Below are 26,842 nucleotides of genomic sequence, written 5' to 3'. Positions count from 1 at the left end.
TAGTTGTCCAGTTGCCAGTCATTCCTTTACTAAGGAAAGCAACGGTGGGGAGGGGTTGAGGGTGCACCAGTTGGGCTCACGTGAGGTGTGGGGGAGTTTCCAGTTTTGGTTCACCCAGAAGGAGGGGTACCTATGGGCACATCACATCTTCCAGGAGATTAGGCAGGGACATTGTTGCAGCTCGGCTGCCACCATATGACATAGGATAGGATGCCAGATGCCTCACGTTACATTATAATGCCTTGGAACGTTAATGTGCTGGGCAGTAAGGTGAAGAGTGGCCTGGTCACGCGTTCCATACGAAGTTTGCAGCCTGACGTCACCCTGCTTTAGGAGGCACTTAAGGGAGTCAGTGTCATTTTTTAGGTAGAGGGGACTACAAGGTACTGGTGTATGAACGGTACACCTCCAGTTCGAGGAGAGTGCTCATTTTGGTTAGGAAAACGCGCCAGTTTCTGGTGTCCAGAACATAGATATACCAGAACAGAAGATATGCGTGAGTCCAAGGCCAAAAGGGCAGGACATGAGTTACATTAATCAACGTCTATGCATCCCCTCAACTTCAGTAGCCTGTACTTGACCAGGTGGCAGCCACACTCGTGGACGCTGACTCAGCAGTTCATGTTGTGGGCGGAGATTTTAACAATGTCCTGCGTCTGCCCTGCTCAAGCAAGGCAGCTGCCCCTGCAGGAGTCACGCCCCTGGGAAATTTTGCACAATTCCTGGGCCTCTGCGATTTGTGGAGACAACATCACCCCACAGGTAGAAACATCTACTACTTCTCCAGAGTACATAAGGGAGAGGCGACCACAGTCCAATAAGTGAAATACCTCACTCGATGTCAGTTGGATCACTCCCCCCATGGATTTAGAAGGAGGGCAGAGGTGGTCCGCAGGGTGATAGTCGGCAAATAAACGTGTGGAAAATTAAGGACGCTGTGGTTGCAAACAAACTCCAGACTGATTCAGAGCTTTACTTCCAAGAAAATAAAAGGACGGCTGAGTCTGCGGTGGTCCTATGGGCGATCTATAAGACAGTACTCAGAGATAAGGAGCAGAATGATTTGGCCCGCAAAAATGCAAAGGCCGGTGGTGGAAATAGAAAGCCTAGAACGTCGGGCCCCCCTTGAGTGCGCCCCTGGAGCTGGAACTGTTCCCCAAATGTTGCCTTCCCTTGAGGTACCCCAGAGAGAATACCAAGTCCTGGCTACAGGGGAGGTCCACAGGAAACTCCTGGCTATGCAGCATCATCTTTATGATGCAGGAGACAAAGCAGAAAAGTTGCGTGCTTGGCTTAGCAAATGAGAGACAGCATGCAGCCGGATACATAGCATCACATATGAGACAAGAAACCCCCACTCGACCAATGTAGCCATTGCCGAGACCTTCACCTCTGGATCTGCCAAGTGCAACCACTGTCGTAACTCATAAGCATGGTAAAGCCCCTAACCAACTACGGTTCCTACCGCTCCATGTGTCAAATATTGAGATGAAAGTGCTAGCTATCATTCTAGCCTTGAGACTCCTGATGGTGAATGTCCTGCTCTTTCACAGAGACTAGTCGGCCTTCATGCCAGGCATGTCTACGAAACTCAACTTTCGGTGCCTCCATAATTAGATGTTGCTCACAGAGAAAACCCCCACATTTTTCCAGCACTGAATGCAGAAAAGCGTTCAATGCCATCCACTGCCACTTACTTCACCAGACACTCAGTAATTTTGGTTTTGGCCCTCCCCTCTTGAAGATGGATCTCCCTGCTGGATCAGGGCCCACGGCAGCGGTCTGAGTGAACAGGGTTTTTCGTGCCTGCAATCCCAGTAGAGAGAGGCACCCAGCAGGGCTGCCCATGTTCCTATTGTTGTTCGCCTTCACTATCGAACTGCAGCCTGCTGTGATTCGCTCCTACCCAGACATGCCGATGGCATTTTGCTCTACATCACTGAACCTGTGAGATAGTTTGAGATAGTATATACAGAGCCAGCTTCCTACAATCTGCAACTACAAGTCTCTATCAGATAGTGTTGGTGAGTGTATTAGAAGGCAAGGTTGCTCAACCACATCACATAATACACTGCAATTCCTCAGATGCGCCCTGGAATTCATTCATGTTTTATGCCAAATGACTGTCTCAATCACGTTCTCCCAGTTTATTGATGAGGTCCAAAAGGGGGAAAGCAGAAACATGATTTGATGGTCTCAAATCACATCTTGTATATACAAGACACTTTCATCCCAGCCTAGCATCATAAGCCTCCAAAGGTATCAGTGTAGCCATGACACAGTGCGTCATACAATCATGCTGTTAGTCGTTTACTTTATCTGGCAATAGTAACTGCAACATAAGTCTAATAGTACCTCTCCTGAGTCCGTCATAATATAAACTTATCAGGTGACAATATGTGATTTCTCATACTTCTACTTGAATGGTCACTGCTTTAATATGTTTTGCTTTAGTTTTGACTGAGCCAAGATATACAAACTGAAAGGAGTTGAAAAGATTCTCTGGAATGCACTTCTTAATCTGAAGACATTTATTATAGCTTTTTGCAAGGTTTGTGAAGGAAGGTTTGAATAGTAAAAAATGTGTACTTTCAAAATGTGCAACAAAGTAAGACGATGTGTAAAGAATCTTCAATCTATAAACAGCAAATAAATACATACAAGGATACAAACACATATTGATATATGGACATATATTCATACACAACGCTAAGCAAATAATTAATACAAATTCATCACCGTAGGGCCTGTCAGATGCTTCATGTTTCTCATGCCAGCAAGAAGATGACCCCATTCAACTGTTAGAAAGATCTCCACCCTCGTGGGACAGATGTCAGGCATTTGACGTCCAATCCTGACCGAGGTCTCGAATTCACTGCTACTGAGCAGGGCCATCTTTTTATATCTTAAAGAACTGTGGAAAGGGCTTTCTGGAGAAAACCCTCCCCTAAGAAGGAAATATTCAAAAAATGCTGGCTAGTTTAGGTAAGCTTTAAAAGGAACGCGTTGAGAACTGGCCAACATCCCCAGGCATTTCTCCCAAAGTCAAACCGTTCTCTGCTTGTATTATTCTTATCGTACTGACTGTTTACCTCCTACATATTATGTACCAGGCCTAAGTGATATGTCCTAGCCTATGTTCGGTGAGAAAGAAAACCAGCAGAAATGAAAAACATGTTGCATAACATGTGTGTGGCGAAAAATACTTGTATCTTGAACATGGCGGTGAAGCTAAGCGGAACACAAAATGGAGTCTATAACCAATGACCACTAAAGTGACAGTGGGTAGCTAAGCCAGAAACAAAGTGGTGCGACACGACATCAGTGGTCAACACACAAATATCACTACACATGTAGGACACCATGTGCTAAAATACAGCACATAATGTCACCATGCTGCATTGGTCTCGCTCGACATTGAGAAATGGAGCCATTACGGGACAAACTGTGGACGCCAGATACTAGTGTACTCAATTTTTATAGTTATGGAAGTATACAGTGGTAATTTGTAGCAAGAATTGAAACCTTATAATGTGCGTTGTCTCATGGGGAAAGGGAGCTGCATATTACCTCAAGTGGTGGATCTGACCAGATATGCTAGATCTCCAATACAAAGAAAAGATTACATGATAGTAAGCACAATAATTGGGGTTCTTTTTGTCAAGGACAATGCCAAAGATACGCAAGAATCTGACATAGAGGCTAGGCAAAGGAGACCTTTTAGATTTACTGCCGGTACGCCTCTTGGTGAATGTTTGATTACAAAAGATACCACCTCCTTCCAGAAATTGAGCTCGTTTTCTAGAGCTAGGGAACCATTTTTACATGAGTTGTCATGGTACGACTTAGAATCTGACAACTTTTCACTTCTCACAGGGTGAAGGGAGTGGGGATAAGGACCTACTTCTGGTCCTGAAAAATACCCCTGACCGGTACTGGCATGTATGTGGGCAGAAACATGTTGGCTTTACATGGATGGTTGGGTCATTGTACCCCTTCACCATCCTCTTTGCAGGTTTCAACTTTACCTAAGTTGCCAACCGTTAAAGATATTACCCTGTGTTTACCCTGAGGTATTTTTAGTCTATCTTTATCCCATCCTGTCCAGTTCTTTTTATTAATAACTCCGTCTGCAGGACGTTGAGTCTGCCCTGGTAGTGTCATCTTACCAGGGTGGGATGAGGTTGCCTATGATGAAGAATGCCACAACTGGTGGGTGAGTCTTCTTCATCCAATCTAATGTGCACTCCAGGATTTGGATATATCCCTGCGATTTCAAGAAGGTGTTTTGTCATGAAGGTTCCAAGTAAATGGCCCGCTACCGTAGGAAATCGCACTTTAGATGTGCTTACTTTGAATTCTTATGGATGCATGAGGTGGCATAACTCCTCCTCTCCCCTTGTGTTACGTATTAAAAAAAAAACTCCAAAGGAATTTGCACTAAGGACAACACATTCTTTTTGCTCACAATGTCAGCTCAATGTTGCAGCTGGGACTAGAGGACTTCATTGTTGAGCTACAGGGCTCTTTGCCCAAATTACATATCTGGTGTTGCACACAACTGAGCGGCCTTGAATTCATGTAACTCATGTGTGGGCAATTTTTTCAATCACATACCACTCCAATTGCTTCTCAGGGTGGTTCCTTTTAGAGAAATGTTTTCAGAGTTTGGTAAAAGTTCTTTTTTTTTTATATCCGATTGTGCTGATGTGCTCATTTGTGCTTATTCTGACCTTAGGCAATGTCTTTGCCATTGTACCTTAATTCACATGGGCACTGAATTGCGTACATTACATTGGCCAACTTACAACTGGCATGACTTTTTATAACACAAGGTTGTTAAACCTGGATCAACTTCCACAGCATTTTTGGTGATGGAACAGACATTTCATTTCCAACAAGGATAATAATTACTGAAAACCGGAGGGAGATTCCACAGTGGTTGTTTTATACGGCTCTTTTATTCTTTTTGGTCCTATATTTATAAGATTATCCCACAGACTCATCCCTCTTTAGACTGAGAACAAAGAGACCACGGCTTTTAAAAAACCTGGCGTTAGTATCTTCCAGTACTAGTTAATTATCTTTTTAGCAGGGTTAAAACGGGGACTGTACATGGTTACGCATATTAGTCTGTCTATTGGGTTCTATCCAAGATCTACAGGAGTTGTTCGAGATGGTTGTGTGCTGAGAGCTTTTTTTTTCCCTTCTTGAAAACTCAGGTGTGGAACTCACGGTCCAAGAGTTTTTCATTAGTTTGCTGGCATGGTTCTTGTAATCTGCTGTATCAGTGAAGGTCCACCTTAGTCTAAGGAACTGGCCTAGGAACAGATTTGTCAAAATGTAGTACATTGTTATTGTCAGAGGGTTTATATTAGACATCATGGTTTCTTCCCAGATTCTCATCCATTAAGCATTTTGTATATTGTCGAGGGGCCAGCAGTTCCCCGACAATCTTACAAAAAACAAAAAAAAAACGACCAAACAAAAACAAGCACTGACAAAGCCAAGAGATTGCCACCCTGTGTCAAACTAATAGGCTTGGACTATGCCCGTTAAGTTATAGCTGCAACCAACAGGAAAACCAGAAGTAAAAACAATTACAGCGAAGGTAGAGCAAAAACTGACCAGTATCAATACTAGCCACCTCACCAGGGGAAACCTTTCTTAACCCAATGGTTGAAGTCCATACCTTATCGCAGATCAAATATAGCTCTTAGTACATGGATACAATTCTACCCTTCAGATGTCAGGCACTGGATCACAATATCAGAACCAGCAGAGCCAAACTAAAATCTATGGTCCTGCCACAGCAAATTGTACATTGCAGCTATGCATGTGTTCATTTACTTCACTTACAAAGGCCATAGCATTAGCTGGAACACAGTTCCTTTAACAATCTGCAAAAAACAATCACAAACTATCACGAAATGGCGTAGTGTTCAATGAAAGCAAAAAAAAAAAAAAACTCGTTTGGACAGCTAAAAACGATAATATTTTACCTGGTTGCATAAATCGTTTCCAAGCTGAAAATTAATCTCTCCTCCAAGTTCTAAGCAGCAACACAAACACCCACAGAGCCCAAAAGAAAACCAGCACAAATAAAAGTAAAACGGTCATTCCCCATCAGAGCAGTCAAAACAAAATTCACCCTCGTGCAATACACACACAGCTCCCTGTATTTCACATTACCTTATAGTCAAGAACTTCTGGTTTGGTGGCAAAGTGACGAGTACAGTGCTGACACTTGAGCTTCACTACTGTGCGGGCGAAAGACACTTGCTGGGACTGAGCAGCCAATCTCTGCAATCCAGCGGCGGCCGAGCTGCTGACTGAGGTGCTGGAGACTACCGTGGGGGTCGTGTTTCCAGAGGTTACTTGTGTACCGGCAGGAATGCTGACAATTACTTGACCCTGGGACAGAGGCACGACTGAAGAGTTCATTGCTGCTGGCTTGTTAAACAAGTTCTGTCAAGCGGCGAGAATAGACATAAAAGAAGCACAGAATGACCATTACTGGCAGCACAGACCACACTGACCTTTCAAAATATTAGCATTCACTTTACCTGGAAAGCAACAACACAGGTGTAACTGCAAAAATTACGGATACTCCCATCGGACATTGCAAGGTGATACTGAGGTACTGCGGAAGTCTTGCAACTATTACACTGAACCTGCACACCTTAAAAAGATGGAAAAGGTCAATAAATTATTTAAAGTAACAGAAGAGAAAATCCAAAACGTGACGGCACTGAAATGTGAGATAAGGTCAGTAATGGTTTTATGATAATTCCTCCAGTGCAGACCTGGGCGTTTATTACACATGCTAGACTAAAACTTTAACAATGCGTGCTATAGTCGCTCAATCATGTCATGCTTCATAACTAAACAGTTCAATAAGTACTGTGCCAGTAAATATAAATACATCTTCTTGGATTCCAGTCTAGATACGGGAACTAAACAGCACAAGGCACATTAAGGCTTTTAATGACACTGGCAAACATAATAACGTATTTAAGAATGACTGGATGCGTATACCAAGCAATCATAACTATAGGACTGGCAAAACAGAAAGTACTACACCTATTTGCGACGTTCTATAATTTCTCAGAGCATGATACTTAGAAACAAGTTAATTCAATTGGCAGCTTACCCCAACAAGTCATTATTTCCACCGCAATCACCTCAGCTCCCCACTTCAATTGTCTAATAGCAAGTTATTATATTCCACATGTCATCAATATTTGTTCCCTCGTGTGCCTTTCTTGAAGGGAATTTCATGGATTTTTTTTCATTAAGCAATATTAGAAAAAAAAAAATTTGAAAAAGAGTTCCCCACACAGGAAAAATCAATTAGGGTAGCAACAATAAACACTATAGAAGCACTGAGGATGTGGGAGGTAAGTATGGAATAAGGAGTATGAATGACAATGGAAGATTTGCTTTGGGGGGGGGGGGGGGGTGCTAGACGATTAAGTCAGCAATATAGCTAGCTCCTGGCGGGGCTACCATAAAAGATGCATGAGGGCAGAAGGACAGATAGATGACTGGCGATACAACAAGGAAGAATGTCATACAATGGTGCATACAGTCGACGGGCAAATGAGGAGACAAGAAGACTAGCAGTCAGATAACGTAAATAGTGGGCAGGAGGACAAATGCAGAGGCTATGCGAAAACAGTGGGGAGGAAGTAGGTCAGTAGGTGAGGGCTGGACAATGAAGGGACTATTGGAAGCGGGTGAGAGATGGCAGGAAGATGGAAGGGCAATGTGGGTAAGTGACGTGATAAGATAGGGATGGTGCTGTACACAGTCAATGAGGGTTACAGGAGAAAAGACAAGCCAAGGAAAAGGTTGATAGGCAGATAACAGGGAGTAGAAGGGCAGAGTATAGAGGGTAGGCGGCAGGGCCAGAAGGATGGTTGTTGAGACAGCTTGTCTGTTGCGAGAGGGATAGGAGGACGGGCAGCTGATACGAAGGGGCTGACAAGATAGATCACAGGTGCAAAGGAGAGATAATAGGGCAGACTGTCAGGTCAACAGGGGACAAAAGGATGAGAATGAAACCGATATGAATAGAAACAGAAGATTAGGACGTTCAACCCGCTGAGGGCAAGGACAGACAGGGCAGCTGATATTGGGACTTCACAGGACGGCAACCCACCGAGGCTGTTCTGAAGATGGATTGTTTCGGCAGAGTGGGGGGGCTTGCAGGACAGTCACTTGGGTTTCAGAAGATTACATTTTTGGCCTCGGAAGATTAAATGTCTAACTAATAGTGTTAAAGTAAAGGTATCCAATACATACAACTACCTGAAGAGGTAACCATTTGAACTCTATAGGCGGATAGACAGTTTACAGAACAGAAGAGCTCAGTCTTGCCCAGGCTGTTTGTATGCTCAATCATTTCAGCAGAGGACCTCAGCGACTTGCACAAAGCACAAGGTGTAATCTTTGCAGACTTCTGAGGAGAAAGAAAAACAATTTGTAGTTAGTGGGCATGAAAAGCAATCCCTACACTTTTCATACTCAGGAAGGCCCAAATGCTGTAGTAAGTGATCGCCTAAACGAGGAAGGTAGATACTGGTCTTTCTACTACTTCTACAGAAAAAGATTTTTAGAAAACGTATGCCTGAAATGGGTTTTAAGATCAAGGGGGTCTTCAGTTTCACTCACGTTTACTGCTGAAGTTATCTTAATGAGGAGTCCAGCTACAGAATAAAGAAGTCTGATCTAAAGTAGTCAAATCGAATTCAAAGTGCCCACAGAGAGCACGTTGTTGGGTACAATACCCGACGCTCAAGTGAGAAACCTCTTAGTTAATCTTACGTGAAGCAAATGCTTTTCGAAAACAGATACATCGGACTCGTGAAAAAATTGTGAATAGTGGAATTGTGCCTGCAACCAAAGCGCCTGAGAATGCATACAAAAAAACTAGAATACACAAGTAAGGAACCAAAGACACCATGGGCTTAGAGTAGGACAGAAGAATGTACCATCCCTCAACTTCCCAAGACAGTTTAATTTTGAGTACGTTTTTCACTAAGCATCAAACACAAGCTTTTTATTTTAAATGTCTCACACTGATGGAGATTTGAGGTACACAGATCCTCAGCAGACTAACACACTACACATTGGGGAGAATGTCTTGTAATCATTTAATGCTTTAGCATCACACTTCAGCAGTCAATTGAACTGCTCCATTTGCAGGGTATTTTAGAAGACAAAGGATCCCTGATCGATCCAAGTAATTATGGAATAAAAGTATTAGCTGCAAACATACAGTACCTGCTTGTAAGCCGTGACACATGTGGAACTGCAGAACTTTTTCGACTGCCCTTCTATCTGAAGCATATGACATTGCCCAGAGCCGCTGTAACAATAACCCCCACAGTTTTCGCAGCAGTTCATAGTCAAGTTGTTTGCTGAACGGAACTTTGAGAAACAAACGTCGCTGCAGAGTTTGTGTACCACATTCTGGTAATTGACTTCATGTCGAATCTGAAGGGATGGAGAAAAACAAATATTTTTCTGTTATCAACTTCAGAACTGTGAGATTTCTTGAACACAATAGCTAAGAGAGCACTGGCTCCCGTTTTTGCCTTAGTAGTTCCACATCTGCCGTAACGGAGAGCCAAATCTATGTTTAAGCTTACGGGAAAAAATGTATGATGCAATGTTATCAACTGCTCCGAAAGCTTTCCTTGATTCTAATAGTTGATTACCGTAACAACGCCTACCATACTCAGTGACAGACATTGATTTATTCACATGCCACAAAAAAATCAGATTTCCCTCCACAACACATCCTTCGAGTTTCATCTAAGCAGAAAATTCAGCTTTCCTGTAAGCATAGGGTTAGTGATGGTTTGGGAGAAGCTACATAACATTCTAGCACTTAGGTGATCCAAAACGAACTCTCTGAAATTTATAAGCGCCATGAATGAAAAATAACTCACAACTGCGTTTTTCTGGCACATGCTGCACTTCGTTGAAATGCTATTCGTATGAATGGTCACCACGGGTTTTCTTTTCAACTCATACGAAGAGAGACAAGATTGACTGCAGAAGTCCTTGCTAGAGCTGGTATTGTCAAACTGGGCCGTGATGACATCCTTAGGATTTAAAATTTCTCTAACAAAAATAAAAACATATCATGAACATGAACATTTACGTTTATCGGAGTACAACAGGGCAGGTGCAGGCTTAATTCCAAGTTATTATGTTGGTTACTTATGCAGTAGTCAGCGGATTTTAGTGTTTTGTGTAGCTCCAAAAATAATGAAGGACCATCATAGACAAAATTTAATTGAGCTACAAAAATCAAAAACTTTAGCTGATGCAGTATATGAACGTTTCATATATTTTTAAATTTGATATTTTCAGAACATTTGTTTTCTTCACATTTCTCCTGATGGATTATATGTTCAAAAGCAACAAATATAATTTACAAAAAAATACAGTTATTGAATAAGTATAAGACACTTCGATTACACTCATTAAAGCTTGTGGCAGAGTTAAAAAATAAATAAAAAAAGTTAAAGATTCTCGACATTTAGGAAAATAAAAGTAGGAATAAAGAAAACATTTCTTGTATGTAACATTCACTCGTAGTGCTTTAAATTCATATTTTGAGCACCCTCCCAGACAGTAAATCAGTAGCTTAGTATGGAAAGGGGAGACCACCTTGGGTAAATAGATAAAGCTATGTACATAATACTACTGAGTCCTACGGACCTTATGAATGATACCTCTATTCATCTTGGAGTACACTGGCGCTTCAGAGGTGAGAGAAATGTAGCCCTACGAACGGTGCCTCTATTAGCGTAGTAAGGACTGTCAATGTGCTAATTTATTTTAGGCCATTTCTGCCCCCGCCCCAGGCAGTTAGGCACCAGGGATTGGTGTGTGTGTGTATGCATGTGTTTTCTTTAGGGGGGGCAGCCCCTTGGGTAAATCAAATCAAATCATTAACATTTATAAAGCGCGCTACTCACCCGTGCGGGTCTCAAGGCGCTAGGGGGGAAAGGGGGGGTTATCGCTGCTCGAACAGCCAAGTCTTTAGGAGTCTCCGGAAAGCGGAGTGGTCCTGGGTGGTCCTGAGGCTGGTGGGGAGGGAGTTCCAGGTCTTGGCCGCCAGGAAGGAGAAAGATCTCCCACCCGCCGTGGAGCGGCGGGTGCGAGGGACGGCAGCAAGTGCGAGGCCAGCGGAGCGGAGGGGGCGGGTGGGGACGTAGAAGCTGAGGCGTCTGTTGAGGTATTCCGGTCCCTTGTTGTGGAGGGCTTTGTGTGCGTGGGTGAGAAGACGGAAGGTGATCCTTTTGCTGACTGGGAGCCAATGCAGGTGTCTCAGGTGGGCGGAGATGTGGCTGTTGCGGGGTACGTCGAGGATGAGGCGGGCCGAGGCGTTTTGGATGCGTTGCAGGCGGTTTTGGAGTTTGGCTGTGGTCCCGGCGTAGAGGGTGTTGCCGTAGTCCAGGCGGCTCGTGACGAGGGCGTGGGTCACGGTTTTTCTGGTGTCGGCGGGGATCCAGCGGAAGATCTTACGGAGCATGCGGAGAGTGAGGAAGCAGGCGGAGGACACGGCGTTGACTTGCTTGGTCATGGTGAGAAGAGGGTCCAAGATGAAGCCGAGGTTGCGGGCGTGGTCTGCGGGGGTCAGTGCGGTGCCGAGGGCCGTGGGCCACCAGGAGTCGTCCCAGGCGGACGGGGTGTTGCCGAGGATGAGGACTTCCGTTTTTTCAGAGTTCAGCTTTAGGCGGCTGAGCCTCATCCAATCTGCGACGTCCTTCATACCCTCTTGTAGGTTAGTCTTGGCGCTGGCGGGGTCCTTGGTGAGGGAGAGTACAAGTTGGGTGTCGTCGGCGTAGGAGGTGATGATGATGTCGTGCTTGCGTACGATGTCGGCGAGGGGGCTCATGTAGACATTGAAGAGTGTCGGGCTGAGCGATGAGCCTTGAGGTACGCCGCAGATGATCTTGGTGGGTTCTGAGCGAAACGGAGGGAGGTAAACTCTTTGGGAGCGGTTAGCGAGGAAGGAGGCGATCCAGTCCAGGGCCTGGCCTTGGATCCCGGTGGAGCGTAGGCGGGTGATTAGGGTGCGGTGACAGACGGTGTCAAAGGCAGCCGAGAGGTCGAGGAGAATGAGGGCGACTGTTTCACCGTTGTCCATCAGGGTTCTGATGTCGTCTGTGACTGAGATGAGGGCGGTTTCCGTGCTGTGGTTGGTTCGGAATCCGGTTTGTGAGGGGTCGAGCAGGTTGTTGTCTTCCAGGAAGGTGGTCAGCTGTTTGTTGACGGTCTTTTCTATTACCTTGGCTGGGAAAGATAGAAGAGAGATGGGGCGGAAGTTTTTCAGGTCGCTTGGGTCAGCCGTAGGTTTCTTTAGTAGGGCGTTGACTTCAGCGTGCTTCCAGCATTCGGGGAAGGTAGCAGAAGAAAAAGAAGAGTTGATGACGGTCTGGAGGTGCGGGGCGATGATGTAGTCGGCTTTGTTAAAGATGAAGTGCGGGCAGGGGTCCGAAGGGGCGCCGGAGTGGATAGAGTTCATGATGGATTTGGTTTCTTCCGTGTTGATGTGGGTCCAGTTGTTGAGGGTGATGTCCGGGGAAGCGGGTTCAGTGGTGTATGGTTGGGTCTGGTGTCCGAAGCTGTCGTGGAGGTCGCTGATCTTGCGATGGAAGAAAGTGGCGAGGGATTCGCACAAATCCTGTGAGGGCGTGACGGCGTTGGCGCTGGCGCTGGGGTTGGAGAACTCTTTGACGATGCTGAAGAGTTCTCTGCTGTTGTGGCTGTTTTTGTCTAGTCTGTCGGTGAAAAAGTTCCTTTTGGCAGTGCGGATCAGGTGGTGGTGTTCGCGTGTAGCGTTCTTGAGGGCGGTCATGTTGTCAGCGGTGTGGTCCTTGCGCCAGGCCTTCTCAAGGGCACGACAAGTTTTCTTGGGTCGCTCCCCATGGGGGCACATTGCTGTTGGCCATACCTGCCCCCCATTGGGGCCAGATGGGCCTATTTTTGGAAGGCCCAAAGGGCAGAAACCCAGCAGAGGCCAGGGAAGTTTTTTTTTTTTCTCCAAAAATAAGAGGGTGGGGGTATGGCCATACCCCTACCCCAAATAAATAGGGCCAAAGTTGTTCTGCCCACCAGTGGGCAGATGGGGCAATTACCCCTGATCCACACCCCTGGGGGGCAGAAAGTCTACTAGATGCCAAGGAATAAAAAAAATTATAATATTGGGGTGGTGGCTAGCAACCAGTATGGACCTGGTTACGCCCCCACCTCAACTGAAGGGGGTAACAGTCTTTCAGTCTTTCAGCTCTCCCCCGCACTCTAAAACATCTTATCCCACAGCTAGCAAGAAGACATTTGATTATTTTGGGTTTTAGTTTGACATTTGTGCCATGAGAGCTTGACCAACTCTCAAAATTGTCCCACTTGGAATGGTTAGGGCTGCACTTTATGGACTTTGGGACGCTGCCATGTAGAAAAATCCACAAGAACTAGACACATCTGAAAACTAAACATCTGGGTGATTTCAGGGTGGTGTGTTTCACATGCACCCGCACTATTTTTGTACCCACAATCCCCTGCAAACCTCCAACTTTGCTGGAAATCACACATTTTTCCCACGTTTTTGTGATGGAACCTTCCGGAATCTGCAGGAATCCACAAAATTCCTACCACCCAGCATTGTCTCATCGATACCGATAAAAATTCTGCTGCACTTGTCAGACTAAAAATGTGTTTTTTGCTAACTGCCCTTTTGGACCCCTTTTGTTCCCCCTCAATATCAACATGTTTTTGGCTCTTCCCTTTCACAAGCATGTGGCCCACCTACACAAATGAGGTATCATTTTTACCGGGAGACTAAGTGGAACATTGGGTGGTATGAATTGTGTCCCAGTGCGGTGATCCCACACAGAAATGTGGGAAAATGTGATTTTTTTAGCTAAATTTGAGGTTTGCTGAGGATTCTGGGGAAGAAAACATTGGGGGATCCACGCAAGTCACACCTCACTGGACTCCCTCGGGTGTCTAGTTTTCAGAAATGTCTGGGTATGGTAGGTTTCCCTAGAAAGCTGCTGAGCCCGGGACCAAAAACGCAGGTGCCCCCCTGCAAAAACAGGTAGTTTTGTATTTGATAATTTTGATGTGTCCAGATAGTGTTTTGGGGCATTTCCTTTTGTGGGCGCTAGGCCTACCCACACAAGTGAGGTACCATTTTTATCGGGAGACTTGGGGGAACGCTGGGTGGAAGGAAATTTGTGGCTCCTCTCAGATTCCAGAACTTTCTGTTACCGAAATTAGAGGAAAACGTGTTTTTTTGGTCAAATTTTGGGGTTTGCAAAGGATTCTGGGTAACAGAACCTGGTCAGATCCCCACAAGTCACTCCATCTTGGATTCCCTTAGGTGTCTAGTTTTCAAAATGCGCTGGTTTGCTAGGTTTACCCAGGTGCCGACTGAGCTATAGGCCAAAATCCACAGGTAGGCACTTTGCAAAAAACACCTCTGTTTTCAGTGAAAAAATGTGATGAGTCCACGTTGTGCTTTGAGCCATTTCCTTTCGTGGGCGCTAGGCCTACCCACACAAGTGAGGTACCATTTTTATCGGGAAACTTGGGGGAAAGCAGAATAGCAAAACAAGTGAGACTTGGGGGGAAAACAGAATAGCAAAACAAGTGTTATTGCCCCTGGTCTTTCTCTACATTTTTTCCTTCCAAATGTAAGCTAGTGTGTAAAAAAGACGTCTATTTGAGAAATGCCCTGTAATTCACATGCTAGTATGGTCACCCCGGAATTCAGAGATGTGCAAATAACAACTGCTTCTCAACACCTTATCTTGTGGCCATTTTGGAAATACAAAGGTTTTCTTGATACCTATTTTTCACTTTTTATATTTCAGCAAATGAATTACTGTATACCCGGTATAGAATAAAAACCCATTGCAAGGTGCAGCTCATTTATTGGCTCAGGGTACCTAGAGTTCTTGATGAACCTACAAGCCCTATATATCCCAGCAACCAGAAGAGTCCAGCTGACATAACGGTATATTGCTTTCATAAATCTGACATCGCAGGAAAAAGGTTTACAGAGTAAAACGTAGAGAAAAATTGCTTTTTTTTCACCTCAATTTCAATATGTTTTTATTTCAGCTGTTATTTTTTGTAGGAAACACTTGTAGGATCTACACAAATGACCCCTTGTCGAATTCAGAATTTTGTCAACTTTTCAGAAATGCTTAGCTTTCTGGGATCCAGTATTGGTTTCTCAACCATTTTGGCCACTAACTGGAAGGAGGCTGAAAGCACAAAAAAATAGTAAAAATGGGGTATGTCCAGTAAAATGTCAAAATTGTATTGAAAAATTGGGTTGTCCAATTCAAGTATGCCTGTTCCTGAAAGCTGGGAAGATGGTGATCTTGTCACCGCAAACCCTTTGTTGATGCCATTTTCAGGGAAAAAACCACGAGCTGCCTTCTGCAGGCCTTTTTTTCCCATTTTTTTGAAAAAAAACAAATTTCACTGTATTTTGGCTAATTTCTTGGTCTCCTTCAGGGGAACCCACAAAGTCTGGGTATCTCTAGAATCCCTAAGAGGTTGGAAAAAAGGACATCAATTTGGCGTTGGTAGCTTATGTGAACAGAAAGATATGAGGGCCTAAGCGCGAACTGCCCCAAATAGCCAAAAAAAAGGCTTGGCACAGGAGGGGGAAAAGGCCTGGCAGCAAAGGGGTTAAGCATTTGTTGTAAACACACAAGCAATAAATGAGGAACACGCACTCCAAGACTTACTCCGGGCCGATAGGTTTTTATATAGAAAAATATATTTTCTTAGTTTATTTTTAGAACCACAAGTTCAAGATTTGAAGTAAATACATAAAATGCAAGGTACTCTACACAGGTAAGTAAGGAACTTTGAATTAAAGCAATATCATATACAGTCTTTGTTAAAATGGCAATAAGCTATTTTAAAAGTGGACACAGCCAAAAATCAACAGTTCCTGGGGGAGGTAAGTAATGGTTAGATTGTGAGGTCAGTAAAACACTTACAAGTCTCAATTCCTGGGCTTAGGCAGACCACCCTTGGAGGTTCAAGGCAACCCCAAAGTTACCACACCAGCAGCTCAGGGCCAGTCAGGTGCAGAGGTCAAAGAGGTGCCCAAAACACATAGGCACCTATGGAGAACAGGGGTGCTCCGGTTCCAGTCTGCCAGCAGGTAAGTACCCGTGTCCTCAGGGGTAGGTGAGGGTTTTTTTGTAGAGCCCTAAAGGGGAGGGAGGTATGGGGGGGGTATAGGGGGGGCACAAGTAGGCACACAAAACACACCCTCAGCGGCACGGGGCAGGCAGGTCCAGTGTGCAAAGCAGGTTTTGGGTTTTAGATAGGAAACAAGGGAGGGACCCGGAGATCACTCTAGCGTACAGGCAGGCACAGGGGGGGGGCTTCTTGGGACAGCTACCACCTGGGCTAGACAGAGGGTAGCCCGGGGGTCACTCTTGCACTGAGGTTCAGTTCTTCAGGTCCCGGGGGCTGCGGGTGCAAGGCTTGGTCCAGGCGTCAGGTCCCTTGTTACAGGCAGTCGCGGTCAGGGGAAGCCTCTGGATTCTCTCTGCAGGTGTCGCTATAGGGGTCCAGGGGGGTAGTCTCGGGCTACTCACAGGGTCGCAATCACTGGGGAGTCCTCCCTATAGTGTTTGTTCTCTGGATCTCAAGCCGGGGGTGTCGGGCACAGAGTATGAAGTCTCACGCTTCCAGCAGGAAGTGTGAGTTCTTTGAAAGATGCTTCTGTGTTGCAAAGATGTAGCTGTTGTTGAGCAGAGCCGCTGCTCACGGGAGCTTCTTGGTCCTGGTGGTCATGGCAGTCCTCTGAGACATTAGAGGTCGCTGGTCCCTGTTGAATCCGTCGCTGGTTGCAGGTTTTCGACTCTGGAGACAGGCCGTTAGGGCTGGGGCCAAAGCAGTTGTCGTCGCCTGTCGTCTATGCAGGCTTGTAGGTCAGCAGTCCTTTGTAGTTCAGGTTGCAGAAATCTGATTTCCTGGGTTCTGGGGTGCCCCTAAAAACTAGATTTAGGGGTGTGTTTAGGTCTGGGAGGGCAGTAGCCAATGGCTACCGTCCTTGAGGGTGGCTACACCCTCTTTGTGCCTCCTCCCTGTGGGGAGGGGGGCACATCCCTATTCCTATTGGGGGAATCCTCCAATCTCAAGATGAAGGATTTCTAAAGGCAGGGGTCACCTGAGCTCAGGGCACCTTAGGGGCTGTCCTGACTGGTGGATGACGACTCCTTGATTTCCTAATTATCTCCTCCAGCCTTGCCGCAAAAGGTGGGGGCAGTGGCCGGAGGGGCAGGCATCTCCACTAGCTGGGATACCCTGGGGCTCTGTAACAAAGGGGGTGAGCCTTTGAGGCTCACCGCCAGGTGTTACAGTTCCTGCAGGGGAAGGTGTGAAGCACCTCCACCCAGTACAGGCTTTGTTCCTGGCCACAGAGTGATAAAGGCACTCTCCCCAGGCGGCCAGCAACTTGTCTGGTTGTGGCAGGCTGGCAGAATCTGGTCAGCCCCACACTAGAAGTCGGATTGGTATTCAGAGGGCATCTCTAAGATGCCCTCTGGGTGCATGTTGCAATAAATTGCACACTGGCATCAGTGTGCATTTATTGTGCTGAGAAGTTTTATACCAAACTTCCCAGATTTCAGTGTAGCCATTATGGAACTGTGGAGTTGTTTGACAAACTCCCAGAGCATATACTCTTATGGCTACACTGCACTTACAATGTCTAAAGTTTTGCCTAGACACTGTAGGGGCATAGTGCTCATGCACATTTGCCCTCACCTGTGGTATAGTGCACCCTGCCTTAGGGCTGTAAGGCCTGCTAGAGTGGTGACCTACCTATGCCACAGGCAGTGTGAGGTTGGCATGTCACTCTGAGGGGAGTGCCATGCTGACTTAGTCATTTTCTCCCCAGCAGCACACACAAGCTGTGAGGCAGTGTGCATGTGCTGAGTGAGGGGTCCCCAGGGTGGCATAAGACATGCGGCAGCCCTTAGAGACCTTCCCTGGCATCAGGGCCCTTGGTACCAGGGGTACCAGTTACAAGGGACTTATCTGAGTGCCAGGGCTCTGCCAATTGTGGAAGCAAAGGTACAGTTTAGGGCAAGAACACTGGGGGGCCTGGTTAGCAGGGTCCCAGCACACTGTCAATCAAAACTTAACATCAGCAAAGGCAAAAAGTCAGGGGGTAACCATGCCAAGGAGGCATTTCCTTATAGTCAGCTAGAATGTTGATGACTCCTGATACATGCTCCATCCTTAGTGATACATTGTGAACTGTGAGCCAATTCCAGAGATCCTGAGCCACCTGGGAGAGTAATAGGAATCACGTTGTTTAAGTAATACATGCGGCTTGTGTGGTGATGAGCCTTGTATCCTTGGAAAAAAGTCTTGGAGGGTGAGAAAGATGGCCTTCAATTCCAGACTGTTTATGTGCAATGTTCTTTGCTGTTGTGACCACTGCCCCTGAATTTGTAAATCTTGTAGATGGTCGCCCCATCCCTGGAGGAAGGTGTCTTATCAAACTCAGGAACGTGAGGAAGGAATGCAATGCCTTGAGATAAATGAGAAGCCTGAGTCCACCACTCTAGGGCATTCTGCATGTTCAGAGTGACAGTTATCAGATCGATCAATCGATCCTTCTTTCTGTATCCACTGCTTCTGCAGTTCTTCCTGAAGTGGTCTCATTTTGAGTCTTGCAAGAAATATTTTTGTAGTATTGAAACAGGCTTTTTTCTTGAGAGCTTGATCGCCAGCTGTCTTATGTTGCCTGTCCTGGGATAAAAACGCTTTCTTGTGCATGGTGCCCAGAAGAATCTCTAGAAACAGTATGTTTTGCTTCAGGATGAAATCTGATTTCTGCAAGTTGATAGTTAGCCCCAATTTGAGGAATAGGTTGAGACAAGCGTGTGTTGATTTTCTTGCCTGTTTTGCTGTTGGGGCTTTGAGGAGCCAGTCCAAGTAGGGAAATACTTGATGACCCTAGTTCCTGAGAGTTGCAGTTATTGGTGACAGGTATTTTGTAAATATGCGAGGTGCCGATTTTAGTTCAAAGATGAGACCCTTGAATTGGAATAGGGTACCAGCCACTGTGAAGCAGAGATATTTTCTGTGTTTGGGGTGGACGGGGATATGGAAGTATACGTCTTCCAGATTGAGAGATGTCAAAATCTACACTCTTGAGGAGGTTCAGGATGTCGGAGAGAGTGACCATCCAAAATGACTGTGCGTAGAAATTTGTTCGGTCTTCTCAAGCCCAGGATGGGCATCCATTCGCTTGATTTCTTTTTTAATCAGGAAGAATCTAGAAGCCTATGCTTCTTTGAGAAAAGGGTACTGTCTTGATTGCTCCTTTTGCCAGCATGATGAGGGCTTCTTGTATTAATAAGTGAAGATGAGGTGGGTGCTCCTCTTGGGGGGTAATTTGGTGGTGTTTCTGTGAATTCCAGAGTATGGCCATGCTCTATTAGTTCTTAAACCCATCTGTCCACGGCAGTTTGTTTCCATTGATGTAAATATTTTGGAAATCTTCTCAACCATTGGATGGAGCGATGTTGGATGGAGAGATGATGTAGCTGATACCCGATGGAGGTCACTTTTGGGACCTGTATCTCTAGACTAGAAGGGTTGTTTTCTGTGGGACCCCTGTTTAGTGTAGGAAGTTGAAGTCCGTTACCGGTATTGCGGTTGGTAGGACAGTCTATACTGTGACTGAAAAGGTTGATATTGTGGTCTCTGGTAGGCCGTTCTCATCTCATCTCCCTCCCCCCCTGTAGGATGAAAATCCTTTTACGCAGACTCCTTGAAAAGGAGCTTTTTCAAATTGGACAGTGCCCAAAGATCTTGCTGTAACCGTGTCCGTTTTGATGGCTAAGAGGTCATCATCAATGTGTTTGCTAAAACAATGTGTATCATAAACCATGTCAAGGACCTTGGACCGAACCTCCAGTCTAAACGATGCTGACTTCAGCCATCATTGGCGTCCAAGTACTGCCACTCCGTCTAACTGGCAAAAGCCGGTTGTCTCTATATCCATTGCGCAATCAATTACCTCGGAGGACGTGCGCTTACCTTCCTGCAGTATTTTAATTATCTCTGACTTTTTAACTTCTGGGATGAGGTCTACAAGATTTGATGTCCGACCACATCTGCCGGTCACAGCGGCCAAAGATAGCTAGAGCATTCACAGCACACACTACAGTGGCAGACTTGGGTTTAGGGGGAGGGAATCAAAGGAAGCAGTCTGCTTCTATGACAGACGTTGGGAGGTGAAATCTGGTGGCTGCTATAGCCATTAGGTTATGGAGTCCACCTTTGTCCTTTGGCAGTAAATCTGACTGATGCGGAGGTCGAGGGCAAACGCGTGGGAATGAGAATCATCCCACTCATTTTAAGGCTGAATAGTCTCCTGGATTTCTGCGTTTCTCACTTATTCTGAGGAAGAAGGGTCACCTCTCGTTGGTGCTGCCACAGATGATCGTGGTATAATCCTTGAGTTGTTAGGGGAGGTATAAGTGTAGGTGGTGCAACAGGCTAAGATGTTGTATCTGAAGCCATGTACAAAAACCTTATTTTATAGTCTTGTAACACTGTCTTAAGATCCTACACCAGTGAGGTAGGCGTTTGTGGATTGTCCTGTCTTTTTTGTTAATCATAGCATTCATATAGAGACTTGTGCTGAGGAACGTAATATTGTTGGTAGTATGGATGATCTTCATAAAGTTCATCTCAGTCTTCATCCTGGCATTTAACCAGAAGCTCAGATGGACTATGCGCAGTCCTGAACAGTCCTTCGTTATCTTCAGATTCCTCCATAACAAAGAGATGTGATGGAAGATAGGGAGAGACTTTACTAGGTGAAGTTACTTCAAGAGTAATTGTCTTTTTTAGACGCTCTCAATATTGGAGACGGTGTCCTCATAGTTGATGGCAGTTCAGTTCTCGCCAACGCTGTTGTTGTCAGTGCTGCTGTCGACGAAGTAGTCGGCGACAGTGGCGTCTTAGTCGAAGGTGGTGTTGCTAATGGCATAGTCGTCGACAGTGGAGTCTTCGTCGACGGTACTGTTGACAAGGCTATTGACGGTGGACAAATTCTCGTCAATGGAATGGGCGCGGCAACAGCTGTCGTCGTGCCCGCCGACAATGGTCTTGTCAACAAGTAGCAACTCATCACAGTAGTCGGCGACTAGAGTGCCTTTGAGTGTGATATCAACGTAGATTTTTTGATAGAGATGAAAGTTCCTCCAGTTTTGTAAGATGGTGTAGCAGACCGAGTGGAGGCTTTGTCCGAGGATACATGTTTTATCTCCTTCTTGGTAGGGTCTTTATGATGGGACTTGAAGGCCTTCATACCTCCTTCGGAAGGTCTGACAGAGGATCTCTTTTTTCCTGGATCTTTCAAAAGCAAAGTTTTTGTCGTCAGAAGCGTGACTCTTGGACTTCTGTAGCCACAGAAGTAGCCTGCCTTCTTTGTCCTTTAGTGTTTTTGCAGAAAAAGTTCTACAAATTTTGCAATCCTTCACCTGATGACATGGGTAAAGGCAATAAAGGCACGCCTTATGTGTACCTTCCACATGTAGACACTTCTTGCCACGATTTACAAGCTCTAAATAAAACATTTTTAGAGGTGTCAGACTTTTTTTTTTGTAACATAAGAGAATAAATACATAAAGTTAATAACATACAATACACATTTGTCCAAAATCATACACTTTTAGTCTCTGTCGCCGTTTTATTCAATATTACCAGCTGTTTAGATCCGATCCATTCACCCAGAACTCCCCAGATTTGCCCTTTCCGTCTCGCTTCCCTCCCCTTCTGTTTGAACAATGAGGGCTCGAGCTGATATACAGTGTGGAGCCGTTCTAACCAATATTGAAATACAGGGGGGTGGGGGGGGGGGGGGGGGGGGGGTTGCTGATCCAACCACGCAGAGGCGATACAAAGCCGATGGACAGCCATTCAGACAAAAACAAACTTAGAGATCTGAGGCCCAACTACATCAGATACACCTAATATTACAATCTCAGGAGTTAATTCCACATCTTGTTTGACTACTTCTTTTAAAAATTGCCCGATACCTCTTCTCAAAGTTTCTAATTTTATCCATGTAGCAAACATATGGGTTAGATCTGCACCAAGTAGCTGACATCTTGGACAATGTATCCCCTCTATCCTACCACACTTAGCTATTTTCTCTGGGGTAAAATATAAATCAAAAATTGTTTTAGAGTGTTGTGCCTAGAGTGCTGCTGAGATCAAAATGCTGCACCCCAGTCCGAGAGATTCGTAAAATTCTGCATCTCTAATATTTAATCGGGCTTACCACTTCTTACAATACTTCTCCAGATCCTCTGGCTGCTTTTCATTAAATCTAGCATATATTAACCTTATAGTTATCCTTGCGCCAGTTGCCATCATCTCCATCAAAGGGCATTTTGTAAACCCTGCTGTTCCCCCGGTTTTCCTATGCATAAAATCCCTCACTTGTAAATATTTAAAGAAATCCCTTTGCTCCAGACCAATTTTCTCCCGCAAGTTCTCAAATGTGCCTATTGTAGATCCTACAAAAAAAAAAATCTCCTAACTTTTGAACACCCTGTCGATTCCATTTTGCCATATAGCTATCTCTAAATATCTTGGGGAGGGAAGGGTTATTTGCAATCAAAGTGTAGCGATTAAACCTACCGAGTCCCATTCTCTTCCACCAGGGGTCCCAGCATTTAAACGCAGTATTTAAAATCTTAAATCGCACTTTCTTATAATAGCTGGGTTCCGTTAATGTCAGCAGCGCGCCACTAGCCGAGTGTCCAGTTAGCAATTCATAAATATCCGGGGCATACCCTTCCCCTCTCGGGGATCCTCTGCTGTTAAGCAGAGGGCGCATAAACTGAAACGCTGCTGCCTACTGATATAGTTTAAAATTTGGCAGAGACCACCCGCCCCTTCTCCCTTGGTTATGTCATATCTGCTAGCTCTCCTGATCTTGCCGTACGACTAGATAAACCTCATCACAAGTTGATCCAGCATATTTATTAAACCAGGATTTCTCAAACACCAACGGGATTTACCGGAATAAGTATAGGACCTTGGGGAGAAACATCTTAACCATATTACATTGCACCATGATTGACATATGTAGATTATTCCATATGCTAAAATTGTGTTCAGCTTTTTTTTTTTTTTTTTTTTTTTTTTTTTTTTTAAGATCAGCATTAAATTAATCTGTACTATCTGCTCCACATTAGATCGAATATCAATCCCTAAATAGACTGCATGGTCTACCCTTCGGATATCGGTTGTCGTACCATACTCATTTACCACTGAGTTTTATCTTTGTTTGGTAAGTAACCAGATACCATCCCAAAACTATATGCAGCTTTTTCAATTCCTTTGAGAGCCAAATCTGGATTAGCAGTAATAGCGACATCAGCATACGCTAACATTTTAGTATCCCAACCATTGCGGGTAACTGGCTGAATTGCTGTATTGTTTTCGAATTGTCGTAAAAATTGATCTATATATAGTGCAAATAAAGGTGAACACGGGCATCCTTGCCTTGTACAGCGTTCAATTTGTATGTCTTTTGACTGGCCGCTCAGCATTTGAATTCGGGTGCTTATATAAAGCTTTAATTGCAGTAATAAAGCTGTTTCCCAATCCATAGGCCCCTAATGTTTCCCACATGTATTTTCAATTAACCCTATTGAATGCTTTTTCAGTATCTAGCAGAACTATTGCCATGGGTTCCTCTGCAACTTGAGTTGCGTCAAACAAAGTGATGACTCTTCTGATATGGTCAGTTGAATCACTCCTTGGAACAAACCTGTGTTGGTTCTGCGTAGCTAATTTACGGATACAAGCAGACGAACGTGTCACAAAAATTTTGGAATAGATCTTCGCATCGCTGTTAATAAGTGTAATAGGTCTATACGCACTCAAGCTTTGCGGATCTTTGCCCTTCAAGAACACTATTATATTGGCAGTAGCCAGGACGGAGGGGGATTACCCCTTGCTGCACTTGAATGAACAGTTCTAGCATCAGCTGTGTCTTAAGATATTTATACAATTCTAGCGGGGTTCCATCCGTCCCTACAACCTTCCCGCTAGGTAGCCCTCACTCCGCCTCTTCTAATTCCTCCATTATAACCTCCTATCTTATAATTATTCCTGTTCTTCGGGGGTAATTTTGCCACACTCTACCTCAAGTAACAAACCGCAACCAGTCTGTTCCTCACTTGCAGGGATGGCTTTGTATAACTCTGCATAATACTCCCGAAAGACTTCCATAATTTGGTCATGGTCTGTAGCTAGCTTCCCCTGACCATCTTTATTCTCAGAGATTGACCCTAAAATAGCCTTTTAGCGAGCGCGTACCACCAATAAATGATCCACTTTCTCACTATATTCATAACACTCCTTCCATCCTGCCAAATATTTTTCCGCTACGCTTTCCGCCAACCTATTATCCATTAACATTTTAGCTATTTCTATCTGCTGTAGAGCCTCTTTAATATCCATGCCACCTTGGACCGCCGTGATGAGTTGTTTTTCTACCTCCCAAATAGTTCTTGGTTCTAATCTGCTACTTGTTTCTGTCGTCTTATACTAAAACTAAGCGTGCCCCCCCCCTTATACCTATTTTCATTGTGTCCCACACAATTTCAACTGGGGCAGATCCTCTATTAAATTCTAGGAAATCCCTCAGACACATTTTCATATGCTGCAAATATGCCAGATTATTCAGCAACCCTCTCTCGAGTGTCCAGCACTTCCTGTAACTCTTACTACCCACTCTCTTAATCTCCAACAGTAGAGGATTATGATCTGACAAACCGTGGATATAGTTTCATTTCTGCTCCCTCTAATAAGTCAGGCGAGATTAAAAAAAATAATAATCTACGTATAACTCACAGGTTTGAGCGAAACCGTGTCACTGTCTGGATAAGGTGTATTTGTATAATGGATTTGAACATTTGGTCCTCATCTTCTACAATTAAAGTAGCACAAGGTGCGAGAACAGTTACTGGCTTGGCCAACTTGATGCCATTAGGATAGTCGTCATTTTGAAAATGTTGAACTTTTCCAGAAGTTTCTATATTAATAGTATCAATGGTGTGTGGGGTGAGGTGAGGCAATGCGTAAGCAAATCTCCCATTGCACAGTTGGAATGCGCAATCCCCAGAGAATGTGGGTGATCCCCATTTGTTGGAAGAGTATATGCGATAGCATGCTTAGTTTCCTTCTGTTTAGTTCATCTACCTCAGTGTTGTCTACCCCTGGGGAATGACTTGCTGTAAGTTAGTTAAGATGGCTTCTGGCAGGAGTGATGCAAATGGTCTTGCCTTTAGAATACTGGTTGCATTCCACCATCTTATCTCTTTGAAGGCCTTTCAATTACGAAAACTATATCCTCCCAGCTTTCCACAGTTTGAGACCATTGGTTATTCAGGCATTCCTGAACTTGTCTACATGTGTAGTCTTGTGTTTGGGATGAAACAAGATGCCATTAACCTTAATGGTCTCATGACTGTTCTCATTGTCAGATTGTGACATCTAGTACACAAACCTGTCAAGTGTGCACCCTCTGTGCAGTGGGGTAACCCAATGCTTGGGATGTGTTCTGATCTGCTACCAGTAAGGCATTTTTGGTGTCTGGGAGGGGATATGATATTTGTACAGAAATCCAGTTTAGTTAAGTGTTACCACCCTCACCAGCTGTAGTTGACATTGCTGGTGATAGTTTGCTTTATTAACCAGTCGTCCACTGAAGGGTACAAGTAAATTACTTTGTCTTCTCAAATGTACTACTACCACCTTCAGCGTCTTTGTCAGTACCCTAGGTAATTACTTTATTCCAAATGTTATTACTCTGAACTGGTGCTCCTTGATGTGCAAATCTTGGGTATTGTATGTGCAAGGCCTCTATGGGTATGGGGAACTATGCATCTTTGAGCTCTACTGTTGCCAAGTCATCTTGTCACAACCTTCTATTATTGGAATGACATACTGTTGTGTTGTCATTTGGAATTTTTGCTTATTTAAGTATCTCTGGACAAATCTTGGCTCTAGAATAGGATGCATGGTTAAGTCTCGTTTGGGAACCGGAAAGTAAACTAAATACACAACTGTATCTGATTATGCAGGACCACTTCAGTAGCATCCTTTAGTATCAATCAATCAATCAATTTGTTGAGCGTGCTACTCTCTCGGTAGGGTCTCAAGGCGATGGGGGTGGGGGTGGGGATGCTACTGTTCGAAGAGCCAGGTCTTGAGGTGCTTTCTGAAGGACAGGAGGTCCTAGGTCTTGAGTAGGTCTGTAGGGTGGGGAGGGAGTTCCAGGTTTTGGCGGCGAGGTGGGAGAAGGACCTGCCTCTGGAAGTGGTGCGGTGAATGCAAGGGACTGTTGCAAGGGCGAGGTAGGCGGAGCAGAGCTGGCGGGTCGGGATGTGGAAGTTAAGTCGTTCATTGAGGTAGGCTGGTCCGGTGTCGTGGAGGGCTTTGTGAGCGTGGATAAGGATTTTGAAGATGATCCTTTTGTTGACGGGGAGCCAGTGGAGGTCTCTGAGGTGGCCCGAGATGTGTTTGTGGCGAGGGAGGTTGAGGATGAAACGTGCTGAGGCGTTCTCGATGCGCTGGAGTTTTCTCTGGAGCTTGACTGTAGTTCCCGCGTAGAGGGCGTTGCCGTAGTCCAGTCTGCTGCTGACGAGGGCGTGGGTGACCGTTCTTCTGGTTTTTACGGGAATCCACCTGTAGGTCTTGCGGAGCATACGAAGGGAGTTGTAGCAAGAGGATG

At 45.0% G+C, this 26,842-nt stretch overlaps 1 protein-coding gene across 12 annotated transcripts in view; it reads right to left on the bottom strand.

Annotated features, from left to right (window-relative positions):
- ZMYM4 (zinc finger MYM-type containing 4) overlaps positions 1–26,842 on the bottom strand; it is a 1,242,519-nt gene that overhangs the window by 543,841 nt on the left and 671,836 nt on the right. For 6 of the 12 annotated variants that reach the window (XM_069223800.1, XM_069223806.1, XM_069223798.1 and 3 more), the window contains exons 7-11: positions 9,960–10,134; positions 9,289–9,501; positions 8,311–8,464; positions 6,567–6,682; positions 6,193–6,468 (exon numbers count right to left, since the gene is read on the bottom strand). In XM_069223800.1, the coding sequence (XP_069079901.1) occupies positions 6,193–6,468; positions 6,567–6,682; positions 8,311–8,464; positions 9,289–9,501; positions 9,960–10,134 (934 nt within the window). The remainder of the gene's footprint in view (positions 1–6,192; positions 6,469–6,566; positions 6,683–8,310; positions 8,465–9,288; positions 9,502–9,959; positions 10,135–26,842) is intronic. The other 6 variants (XM_069223801.1, XM_069223807.1, XM_069223799.1 and 3 more) reach the window with 1 other exon arrangement.

This window comes from Pleurodeles waltl, chromosome 3_1 (genome assembly GCF_031143425.1).
Source record: "Pleurodeles waltl isolate 20211129_DDA chromosome 3_1, aPleWal1.hap1.20221129, whole genome shotgun sequence".
Taxonomy (NCBI): domain Eukaryota; kingdom Metazoa; phylum Chordata; class Amphibia; order Caudata; family Salamandridae; genus Pleurodeles; species Pleurodeles waltl.
The sequence above is the reverse complement of the archived record's forward strand: the minus strand, read 5'-3'. Positions and strand labels throughout refer to the sequence as shown.